The sequence below is a fragment of the Doryrhamphus excisus genome, linkage group LG1, assembly GCF_037039965.1.
Source record: "Doryrhamphus excisus strain RoL-2023G ecotype Guam linkage group LG1, RoL_Dexc_Guam_v1.1, whole genome shotgun sequence".
In the NCBI taxonomy this organism is placed as follows: Eukaryota; Metazoa; Chordata; class Actinopteri; order Syngnathiformes; family Syngnathidae; genus Doryrhamphus; species Doryrhamphus excisus.
In genome coordinates, this window is record NC_136357.1 from 235788 (window position 1) to 247870 (window position 12083).

At 47.2% G+C, this 12083-nt stretch overlaps 1 protein-coding gene across 5 annotated transcripts in view; it reads right to left on the minus strand.

Moving 5' to 3' along the window:
* The window catches only part of abcc8 (ATP-binding cassette, sub-family C (CFTR/MRP), member 8), a 28781-nt gene extending 17027 nt beyond the window's left edge, over positions 1–11754 (minus strand). The window contains exons 1-12 of one of the 5 annotated variants that reach the window (XM_078794392.1): positions 11332–11746; positions 9271–9433; positions 8577–8708; positions 7961–8082; positions 5555–5721; positions 4579–4821; positions 2965–3153; positions 2575–2739; positions 2337–2492; positions 1851–1985; positions 1137–1299; positions 706–746 (exon numbers count right to left, since the gene is read on the minus strand). In XM_078794392.1, coding sequence (XP_078650518.1) covers positions 706–746; positions 1137–1299; positions 1851–1985; positions 2337–2492; positions 2575–2739; positions 2965–3153; positions 4579–4821; positions 5555–5721; positions 7961–8082; positions 8577–8708; positions 9271–9433; positions 11332–11368 — 1713 coding nt within the window. In that variant the 5' untranslated portion in view covers positions 11369–11746. Of the gene's footprint in view, positions 1–705; positions 747–1136; positions 1300–1850; positions 1986–2336; positions 2493–2574; positions 2740–2964; positions 3154–4578; positions 4822–5554; positions 5722–7960; positions 8083–8576; positions 8719–9270; positions 9536–11331 lie in introns of all 5 variants that reach the window. The other 4 variants (XM_078794618.1, XM_078794140.1, XM_078794866.1 and 1 more) reach the window with 4 other exon arrangements.
* Between the last annotated feature and the right edge of the window lie 329 nt (positions 11755–12083).

A 12083-nucleotide genomic window follows, 5' to 3' on the forward strand; every position in this document is an offset into this window, starting at 1 on the left:
TTCTGGTTGCCGTCAGAGGGTCGCCCGGAACTGTGACGCCATGTTGGTGTATGTATAACGTACGTATGTATAATGTACGTACATATAACTCGTGATATTATTACACATTTGATGACTTGCTGTGTCTATTTCCAATATGAATTAGGGATATATATATATATATATATATATATATATATATCAGTCCATATCGGTATCAGATTTTTCCCCATCATAAAAGCGATATTAATAAAATGCTGTATACAACAAATATGTGTTCATTCCCCACATGTCATGTTACACATATCAGCATCGGCATCGACTGATATCGGTATCGGAAATTGAGAGTTGTGTTTTCAGTAAAACAGCCAATATCATCCCTAATAAAAATGAATCATAAACTACATAGCCTTCAGTTTGACAGCTGTTCTACCTCAATGGACTAACAGTCCCCCAGATACCCCCCCCCCCCCCCCCCCCAAGACGGGTAGACTGTGCTAACCGGGGGCCATCAGCGTATACCTGCTCACAGTGCCGTTGCCCCCCCCCCCCCCCATTTAGCGTTTACTGTCAGGTTGGCCTCCCCGCCAGTCTACAGCTGTGAAGGTCTTCTATTAATAAAGATTCCGTGTTTAGCAAGCCGGGCGACAGGCCTGTCAAATGTCAGGGCCGTTTAGCTGATACCGATACCACAATAAGTAGCACGCTCCACATGTTGACACTCACCGTCAGCACAGCTGCAATGGGGATGGCTGCATTCATGAAGACTGGAAGAGATAAAGACAGATAAAGACAAAAAGTTCTATTAATACTCTCACATACAAATGGCTACAATTTGGAGGATTCTGTTGGGTGTCATGGGGGGGGGGTCATCGTGCATGGACACAGAATCCGGCCATCTGGGTTTAGAAGCAACGTTCATTTTAGCTACGACACTCTGGTGTCCATCACTCCCGTGATGTTTACTCTTCCATTATTTACTTTTATTAATTTCCAGGACGACAGCCGTCGCCAATGTTGCTCTAGAAGACGGGGAGCAAAGCCAACATAGGTCATGCCTTCCCGTTATGGATATGGGGTCTCCTTCCGTTCAAACACTGACAGCAGATCATTAGGTTGGCTTTTATCAGCCAGAGCAAAGCAAAGAGTTTTCTTACTCGATATGGACGTGTAAAGAGCAAACGCTTGCAAGCTGGTTAGCTCCTTGGCCCTGGTCTCCTCCACGCTGTCACAGAAAATGCCTTCCCATGCGTACAACTTCAGCAGTTTGATGCCTCGTAAAAGTTCATTGGTCTTTTTGAGGCGCTGGCTGGAGTATTCCTGAGGGAACATGGGAAGGATTTTTCAGGATGGGTTTATAAATATATGAATGGATGGACAGATAGACCAGAAGATGACTGGCAGATGGATGAGTGAATGAATGGGTGGTTGGATGGATAGATACAATCAAATGTAAGTATATATCCATATGTAATAATGATACAAGCTTGTGTACGAGGTGTGTGTGAAACAACAAGATGTCTGTGTTTTTATCCCAGATTGCAAAGTGGACGTGGATCATGCGCCATGATTGCATTCGCGTCATTACTTGCTAAGATGCGACTTTGCTAGCTGGAAGGAAGTGAGCAAACCAATATTGACCAACACAATCTGTCAGCTTGAGAGCAGCTCATTTACGGCGTGACAAACAGCACGGCTTAGTAGATGGAGATGTAATGAAGTGGAAGAGGGGATGTGGACTTGATGGTTCCAGCTTGGCTACTTCTTTACCTTTTACGACCTACCTAGTAACACGGAAACCTGATGGCTACTGGTAGCTAATATAGCTAATATAGCTAATATGGCTAATATAGCTTCCAATGACAACTCACCAGGGTGCTCTTCTGTGTCTGGGACAGCTTGGTGGCCACGAAGTACTGGACAGGCGCTAACACAGCAATGACGGTGGCTCCAATCAAGGCACTGATTCCCAGGAGGTAATAGAGCAGGATCACTCCCACTATGATCTGTCAGCGGAGGATGGATATCATGAGAACACCAGCATGCAAATGATGGACGTGGATGTGACACGTCGCATTCACACCTTCTCCCTCGCAGGGAGATGTGTCGCAGTGGTGAGACGTCAAGAAAAAGCCAGACAAAGCCAGAAAAAGCAAGCGAAAGAAAAAAAACAAGGAAAAGCCAAGAAAAAGCCAGAAAAGGCAAGAAAAAGAAAGAAAAAGAAAGAAAAAGAAAAAGCCAGAAAAAAGCCAGAAAAAGAAAAAACAAGAAAAAGCCATAAGCGTGAGCAAGCAGCAGCAGGTGCCCCCCCAACTGAATCCCACCCCAGCAGCAGCATTTCAGGTAGATCTTCTTACCTGGACCGGCATGGCCCACAGGTTTGGACAGAGGAAGAAGAACCACATGAGCTGGTTGGTATCCACGGCAACCAAGTTGCAAATCTGCGCCACGGTGAGCTCGCCCATGGACATGTTGGACGTGCACAGACGCATGATCTTGTTGTAGATTTTGGTCTGGGGAGAAGACAGAGCAAACAGGACCATGTGGTGGGATGAGTTCATTCCGTGTTCATGGCGAATGTCCGGGCATACGTGCCTGTATGGCCCCACGCAGCTTGATGCCCGTCTCAATAGCCACGAAGTAGGAGGCCTGGAGGAAGGTTCTCTGCAGGAGCAGCGCAAAGAAGAGCAACACGGCCAGCACGTACGCGTTCTCCAGAAACTCCTTGGAGGAAATGAAATAGATCCCCAACAACCTGGTCTGGAAGGAGAGGGTAGAGGAAGTAAGAAGTCATGGAATTCCAAATGGAAAGGGAAAAGGGACGAGTGGAGTGTGAGCTAGCCGTGAGCTAGCCGTGAGCTAGCCGTGAGCTAGCCGTGAGCTAGCCGTGAGCTAGCCGTGAGCTAGCCGTGAGCTAGCCGTGAGCTAGCCGTGAGCTAGCCACAACAACAAACGTTCCCAAGTCATTTTCCGCGCTTGGCTCACCGGTCGCTGGATGGTTCCGTTGTCCTTGCTGATGTGATGGACGATGCCGGAGATGCAGAGCGGGCCGGCGAAACCCAGCAGGTCGGCCAGGAAGCGGAACGTGATGCTGAGGATGAGAGGTCTGCCGAACGCCACCCTCAGGGCTTGCCAGATCCACTTGGGGCTCTGCGGCATCGAACCCTGAGCTCTCTGATGGGGAGGGATGGGGAGCAGAAGAGAAAGATGAAGGAAAGCCTTCATTGCTAATCAGACGGATTATTAGGATGCTCTCACGGCTCTTGGTGTTTGCTTATGTTGACGTATCTTGGCTGGGTTTTAGCATCTTCATGGAGAAAACGTATCAAAGTTGGAATGGATGGGAATTTCACTATCGGGAGATATGGAAGCCAAACGGATGAAAAACCAGGTCGGCCAATCAAAACAAGCAATTGTTGCCAGCACAGCGAGAGGAGACGCTGGAGAAGGCAGGCAGCCAACTCAACGGAGAGCTGTCAATCAAGGTGAGGGTCAGGGTTTCTACGCTCCCTGCTGCTGCATCATGGGATGCGGAGATGAATATTGTAGCCCTGCTGCATCATGGGATGCGGAGATGAATATTGTAGCCCTGCTGCATCATGGGATGCGGAGATGAATATTGTAGCCCTGCTGCATCATGGGATGCGGAGATGAATATTGTAGCAGGGAAGCTTGGCGCCATCGGAGGAGACCAACCATAACGACCACGCGGTGCAGGACGTCTCACAGGAAGTGATATTCTCTATTTAATCACAGCAAATATTTATCTGTACTGATATTATCGGACATCCCTAATTACTGTATTACATTGTTTTTTGTGAGGGTTATCATATATGAACAAAATAAAGATGAAATCATTCAATGAGTTGGAACGTTTTCAAGTCAAAAGTATCAGCAGTACTGCCTTGTATTATTTGGTATGCAGTATGCAGTAAAATATGCAGTATTGGCCAACTCAAACAAATGTTGGAGGTTCTCTGTTGGTGATATATATATATATATATATATATATATACGTATATATATATATATATAAATAACATATCAGCCAGAAATCATCTAGGAAAACATCTGGATCTTCACTGGAACGTTACGGAGGAAGCTCTCCCAACATGTGTCATCAGAACAGATGTGACTTCTTTACGTCGCTAGCTTTCCTAGCCACCCCTAGTCACCCCAAACACGCACACACACACACACACACACACACACACACACACACACGCATGCACACACACACGCAGCTTCCCTTAAATGCAGCACGATCACGCCTGCAAGGGTCGTCATGTCGCCTTGTTCACAGTAGAACGGGGATGACCCGACGCCTCCACACTGACCAGACCCCCCCCTTTTCACCCTCAAAGCCCCCCCCCCCCCCCCACCAGGATCTTTTTATCTCCCTTCCACGGTCGGAAGGACGTGGGATTGCGTTCAGCCATGACGAACATGTGACCTTTCAAACACTGGAAAGTTCCGACCCTGCCGACGGCGAGGCCTGACACGAGCTCTTAAAGCGAGACAGGAAGACAACTCTGATCTCTGGAAGAAAAGTCCAACCCAAACTCCCAGATGACCTTGACAGGACGAAAGTGCACTGACCTTCTGGTCTTCAAAGGCCTTCCGGAGCGTCACGTAGTTGGTCAGGGCCCTCATTGCAATGGGCAGCTTCCCGATGACTTTGAGGTCAATGGGCCGTCTGTGGGCGGAGGTGATGAAGGTGTTCATCCACCAGTAGGTGGCTTTGGACAGCAGGTTGACGAAGGGCTGCAGAAAACGAACTCCCAGGTCCTGGAGGTCCTCTGGGGGCTTTACTTCTGTCGGGTTGGCGAAGCACATGTACCGCTGGAGAGGAAGGACACGGTCGTGATCATCAACCTCATTGGATGCATGGGGGATTAGAGCAGGGGTCGGCAACCTTTACTAGGAAAACAGCCTGAGAACAAGATACAAATCATGCTAACATCTTGGTTAATCATAATAATCATACATTTTATTTGTATAGCGCCTTTTAGGATATTCAAAGATATTTTACAGTGAGATGAAAAAAAGTGGGCTGTCTTCTATTGTGGAGTTGCATCATCACCTCTCGTGCAAAAATATGTATTAATATGTTTTTGGTAGCGGATGAGTTCATGATGACATTGCTTATTAACTTGCTAGGATGACACCATGTGTGGCTTCATCCATCCATCCATCCATCCATCGCCATGACGGCCTACTGTCATGTTCTGATGATCCTGTGGTCTACAGGGGTTGATTTTCTGTGCCTGTGATTCCCACCAACTGTAATGTGTGATTTTTAGCTTCTGCTTCATCAGAGCGTGGCGAGGCCGGATGAGAGAATGACGGCCTCAGCTGTGCGCCCAGAGGACACGGCTTCAGCAGCTGAGGTGAACTTTGAGGTGGAACAAATGAGGAGCCAGGTCTAAAAAGTACTTCCTCTGTTGAAAAAAGGTCGACCACTTTGCTTGCCGTACGTTGCCCATTCTGTCTGGGACAATGGCGAGCCCACGGACCGCCGGCCGACTGAAAGCGGACGTGAGTTAGCTTAAAAATACGCTAGCCACGCACTCACCCGGCCCAGGATGACGTTGACCTCCACGGCCAGCAGGAGTCCATAGAGCAGCGCCAGGAGGCCCGTGATGCAGTAGCGGAGCTGCCTGGGGCCGATGCCGTGCTCCGTATATTTGGCAAACTTGATGGTCTTCATGGTGAAGGCCAGAAGCCAGTAGATGAGGAGGGCTGAGGAGAGCACACGGCCAGAAGAAATCATCTCTTTGACGTGTCTTCATCAAAAGATAGCAACCTATCCTTGGCGCTGCCACGCTAAAAACATACAAATGCTGCGTTCAAATGCTGCCTTCAAACGCCAAACAGCTCCCTTCCTTCAAGTCCTTCCTTGCATCCTTCACCTAGTGTAGTCCTGCTGCGGTGACCTCAGCCTTGCTACGCTGCTTCTCTCAGGAGAGCTACTCTGACATAAAGGCCCCCAAGGGCCCCAAAGCCCCAGGCGGTTCAGCAACGTGAGAACGCCAACAAGTGAAGCACTGACAGCTGAACACAGATAGAATAATAATAATAAATTATAATATAATAATAATAATAATAATAAGGCTCTACATTGACTTGACGTGCTTTGTTTTCATACGCTCGGTCTGTTCTAGGGGTTATTAGAATTCATATCTGTGTGGGGAATACACCGACAATCAGACATCATCACTTCAAGCTCATTTGCCTAATGAACAACCATTCATCATGTTTGCTCGCTAAGCAGGGCGTCCAATCATATCGCTTTCCATCCCCATGGATACGCTGGATACGTCTAGCTATGTCTATCTATGTCTGTCTATGTACGTATGTCTATCTATGTATATATCTATGTATGTCTATCTATGTACTATGTCTATCTATGTACTATGTCTATGTATGTACTATGTCTATGTATGTACTATGTCTATCTATGTGTATGTCTATCTATGTCTATCTATGTCTATGTCTGTCTATGTCTGTCTATGTCTGTCTATGTCTGTCTATGTCTGTCTATGTCTGTCTATGTCTGTCTATGTCTGTCTATGTCTGTCTATGTCTGTCTATGTCTGTCTATGTCTGTCTATGTCTGTCTATGTCTGTCTATGTCTGTCTATGTCTGTCTATGTCTGTCTATGTCTGTCTGTCTATGTCTGTCTATGTCTGTCTGTCTATGTCTGTCTATGTCTGTCTGTGTATGTCTGTGTATGTCTGTGTATGTCTGTGTATGTCTGTGTATGTCTGTGTATGTCTGTGTATGTCTGTGTATGTCTGTGTATGTCTGTGTATGTCTGTGTATGTCTGTGTATGTCTGTGTATGTCTGTGTATGTCTGTGTATGTCTGTGTATGTCTGTGTCTGTCTGTGTCTGTCTGTGTATGTCTGTGTCTGTCTGTGTATGTCTGTGTATGTCTGTCTATGTCTGTCTATGTCTGTCTATGTCTGTCTATGTCTGTCTATGTCTGTCTATGTCTGTCTATGTCTGTCTATGTCTGTCTATGTCTGTCTATGTATGTCTATGTATGTCTATGTATGTCTGTCTATGTCTGTCTATGTATGTCTGTGTCTGTCTATGTCTGTCTATGTCTGTCTATGTCTGTCTATGTATGTCTATGTCTGTCTATGTATGTCTATGTATGTCTATGTATGTCTATGTATGTCTATGTATGTCTATGTATGTCTATGTCTGTCTATGTATGTCTATGTCTGTCTATGTCTGTCTATGTATGTCTATGTATGTCTATGTCTGTCTATGTATGTCTATGTATGTCTATGTATGTCTATGTATGTCTATGTATGTCTATGTATGTCTATGTATGTCTATGTATGTCTATGTATGTCTATGTATGTCTATGTATGTCTATGTATGTCTGTCTATGTCTGTCTATGTCTGTCTATGTATGTCTGTGTCTGTCTATGTCTGTCTATGTCTGTCTATGTATGTCTATGTATGTCTATGTATGTCTATGTATGTCTATGTCTGTCTGTGTATGTCTATGTATGTCTATATATGTCTATGTCTGTCTATGTATGTCTGTGTATGTCTATGTCTGTCTATGTATGTCTATGTCTGTCTATGTATGTCTATGTCTGTCTATGTATGTCTATGTCTGTCTATGTCTGTCTATGTCTGTCTATGTCTGTCTATGTCTGTCTATGTCTGTCTATGTCTGTCTATGTCTGTCTATGTACGTATGTCTATGTCTGTGTATGTCTGTCTATGTATGTCTATGTATGTCTATGTCTGTCTATGTATGTTTATGTATGTCTATGTATGTCTATGTATGTCTATGTATGTCTATGTATGTCTATGTCTGTCTATGTATGTCTATGTATGTCTATGTATGTCTATGTCTGTCTATGTATGTTTATGTATGTCTATGTATGTCTATGTATGTCTGTGTCTGTCTGTGTATGTTCTGCCCACGCGGGTGTCGTATGGGAGCGTGCAGTACCTAAGAGTAGTTTGGGGAAGTTGGAGGTCTCGATGTTGTGGTAGTACACAATGGAGGTGATGGCAGCCATGAAAGCCAGGCCTGCAGGCATGTACAGGTGGAGGTGGTGGGATTGGCTGAAGCTGCAAGGGGGGGGGGGGGGGGGTCACAAAGAGGAAAGACAAATAAAAACAGCACAAACCCACCCAGTCTGGTTTTTGGCCCTTCGTACTTTAAGGCGTTGCCTTCTGGTGGCCATCTGCGTCTCACATACTACTTTAACCAACTATCCAGTCTTAGGAATGGTCGGTAGCAGAAACAATGGCTAATTGCCAGTGTCCACGTCAGAACAGATGTGGCTACAGATGTAGTTTACCACCACCCGTGTGACCAAGGAGTGGATGATGGATTCACTTCACTGTGAAGCACTTTGGGCACCTAAGAAGGTGATGATAAATCATGGACGTATTATTCAAGATTATCAAGCATTGGGCGAATCGGGACCGTGAGCTAGGTCTTCCTAGGCTCTTCCTAGGCTCTTCCTAGGCTCTTCCTAGGCTCTTCCTAGGCTCCCCAGAAAACAACTCACACCCGCCCAAGCAGTGCATGTCCACACCCACACCAGAAGAAGACCAACCCGTCAGAGACGATGCCCTCTGCGACCTCACAGACGAGGATGAAGAGCAGCACGAAGGTAAGCAGCCATCGCAGGTTGTGCCCAGGGAAGTGGAGCCAGGTGCTGTGGTGGATGTGGACCTTGGAGCTCTGGCTGCCCCAGCCTCACACATGGAACACAAGAAGAAAGATGGGGTCCGGGATCAGTGGAATGGTCTCTCTGAGCTGACGTGCGTATCGGCCGTTTTTCTTTGCTTGGGTTTGGTTCCACTGTTCAGGAGAACTTCCAGAAGGAAAGGATGTGTCAACGCAGTTATGGAGGAGGGGGCAATGGGGGCCTTTCCTTTATTGCCTTATTTCACACACACACACACACACACACACACACACACACACGCAAGAAAGCAGGCAAAGCAGTGACTTTAATACTATATTACTGTGTACACTGTGTATGTGTCTACCGTGTTTACTGTGTATACCATGTATACTGTGTATACCATGTATACCATGTCTATGTCGGGACGTCCATCCATCCATCCATCCATCCATCCATCCATCCATCCATCCAATCCCAGGGCACATATAGACAAACAAGCATTCCCACCCACATTCATACCTATGGACAATTTGGAGTGGCCAATGTTTTTGGGATGGGGGGGAGAACATGCCAACTCCACACAGAGATGCGGAGGAGTAGTCTGCGGGCCGACACTCACCGATGAAGAGGATGGGGAATGTGATGAAGAGGAGGAAGACGTGCGGTCCCACGTTGAGCGCGTCCAAGAAACATCCATTGTTCAGAACTCCCCCGTCCACGTTGTAGGCCACTGAGTTGTTCTCGCTCCCACAGAACGCCAAGGACATGGTGGAAGCGGGACTCTGCAGGGAGCCGGTGTGACAGAGGAGCAGGAGGAGGAGCGTCGGAGCGTCGGAGACAGAGGAGAGACGGAGAGATGTCAAATCAAACCAGCAGCATGGTGTCTGTGAAGGAAAGACGGACAGCCTCTTCAGCAGATCCTGGCAATTCCAAGCGTGACCCCCTTGCTGCGCCCCCTCAAATCCAGCTTGCAAAATGAGTCTCCGGCGAGGAAGAGGGGACGGCGGGAAGGAGGGACAATCCCGGTCCAGTGTAGTCCGGCAGCTCCCTGGCCTCCTCTGCAGTCTAAGCAGCTTTGGGGGTCACGATGGTGAGGAACATCTGCATCCTGTCTCCAAGAGACCGCACGCATCCTCTTAAAGTCAGCCTTCAGTTTCCGATGGGCTCCGCCGGAATGCGTTCACACTCTCATGGAGCGCGGCGGGGGCATGCTGCAGTGCACCTGCTATTCCCGTCTCTTGCAGACCACAGCGACCTTGGAGAGGAGTGGGGGTGTGTGTGTGGGTGAGTGTGGGTGGGTGTGTGGATGTGCAGGCAGGCTGGGACCGAGCCGGGAAAGGTAGGCGGGTGGGGATGAGGGGGAGGGTGGAAGGGAACACAAAGGATGGAGAGAGAGAGAGCAGGGATGGCTGGGGGCGGGGTGTCTGCTTAATGTGGAACAAACGTCATCCAATCGTGAACCACGAATCCCAGCCCAATTCGGAGCGTTACATAACTCCACCCCCCATTCATTCATGGACTGTCTGACATTTCCACGGTCCCCGGACCACGGAGTGAGCATACACCCAGTATGAAGGCCTCCTGGGGGGAGAGGGGGGGGCCCAATGGCAGGCCAGGATCAGGATCAACGAGGCTCACGTGGGAGCAGATTGGACTAATCCACACAGGACTCACCAGTGGACTGGTACTATGTGGCTAGCTGGGGAGGGACACAGCACCTCCCATAATTCATCTGTACACTCCACACGCCATGCAGTTACTGACTTTATGTATATATAGTATGATAGTATGATATTCAGGTTTACAATTACTACATTGTACTCCAATGTTTGGGTTCATCCTGTGTGTATATGTTTATATAGTACACACATATATATATATATATATATATATACGTCCAAATGCGGTTTGTGTGTGCAGCACCTTTGATGTTTTCCAATCCACATAATCTGTACATCTTTCATCCATTTTACGGACATTGTGTCGAGGACATTGTGTTGAGGACGAGGACGCAATGCACCATGGAAGATTGGAATATTTTGTCTCTTAACTGACTTGTCGTACCTCATTTGAATTCAATCAAACCCCAGATAAAGGTTGTTCCAACCAGGTTAAGCAGCGTCCTCCATCAGCGATAAACCATCATCTCTCATTGCTTGTGGAAGAACAAACAGACCAGGGGTGTCCAAACTTTTTCCAGTGAGGGAGACATGGTGACAAATGAAAGGATGCCACATATGTAGATATGCTAAATATATATACTATGTAGATATGCTAAGAGGTTATAGAAATATATATAAGGCTATTATTTGTGTCAACTTTCTCCTTTTAGTAAATGTTGCTGTTCTTTGAATTGAACTTTCTTCTTTGTAGATTTTCTTCTTGTCATATTATGATTTCGTTCCCGTAATATCAGAACCCAACTTTCCAAAATGTACAACTTTATTTTCTTTCATTATTTCTCACTGTACGACTTAATCAAATGAAATATTTCAACTCCATGCTAGTAACATGCCATTATTTTCCTCTGTTTGTGAGGAGTTTATTTTCATAAAAGTGTTTTTTTACTCTGCATTCTCCCAAATATCTTCCCAAATATCGGCCATTACACAAAGTAACAAAAAGAAGGCGTAGACCGCCGAGGGGAGGCCGACTGAGGCAGCGGTGGTCTCGCACTTACCGGTTTGTATCGTGAGATCATCGTGTGAGATCATCATGTGAGATCATCGTGTGAGCTCCTCAGCGCCGCCACTTCCGTCCCTTCCGTCACGTCCGAGAGCCCAAGGGCGAACACTCCGTCATGACCTCGGAGGGGCCGGCCACGTTGGACCAGATCAGCCGGGCAGACCAGGACGGCTCGGGGGACTGGAACTATCCGTGGTGCTGAAGCTGGGTGGAACCGTGGCGGTGAAGGTAACAGTGAAGCAGGTGGGAGGAAGGTAGGCCCCCATAGGCCCCGATAGGCCCCCCTTTCGGTCCCGGTGGTGGACTGGCCACCGTACCAGCTAAAGCAGCCCAGCAGGTCGATGGGACTGTGGAAATGGGAGCCAGACACAAGTCACGTATGCAGCATGAGTGGAGATGATTCCAGCGTGGTTATGTAACCCTCAAGTGGGTTGATGCGCACAGCACATGATTACACGGGGGGTTGGGGGGGGCTGTTCAACCTACTTTTTAAAGATGTCTTCCGTTCTTCTTTTAGTTCATCCATGTTACAACTATGGTGAATACTTGATTGATTTATGACACGTGTAAGCAGTACATATGAAGGACATGCACAAGGTACCATGAAAAGGAGCGCTGTTGGACATTCATCTGCACAACTAGGCATGATGCCCCCCCCATTAGAATGGCTGTGTGCCACAGGGGAACCCAACACTTGCCTTTCAAATAGACACTAACCACGTTGGGACAAAATCCCAAGGTGGTAAA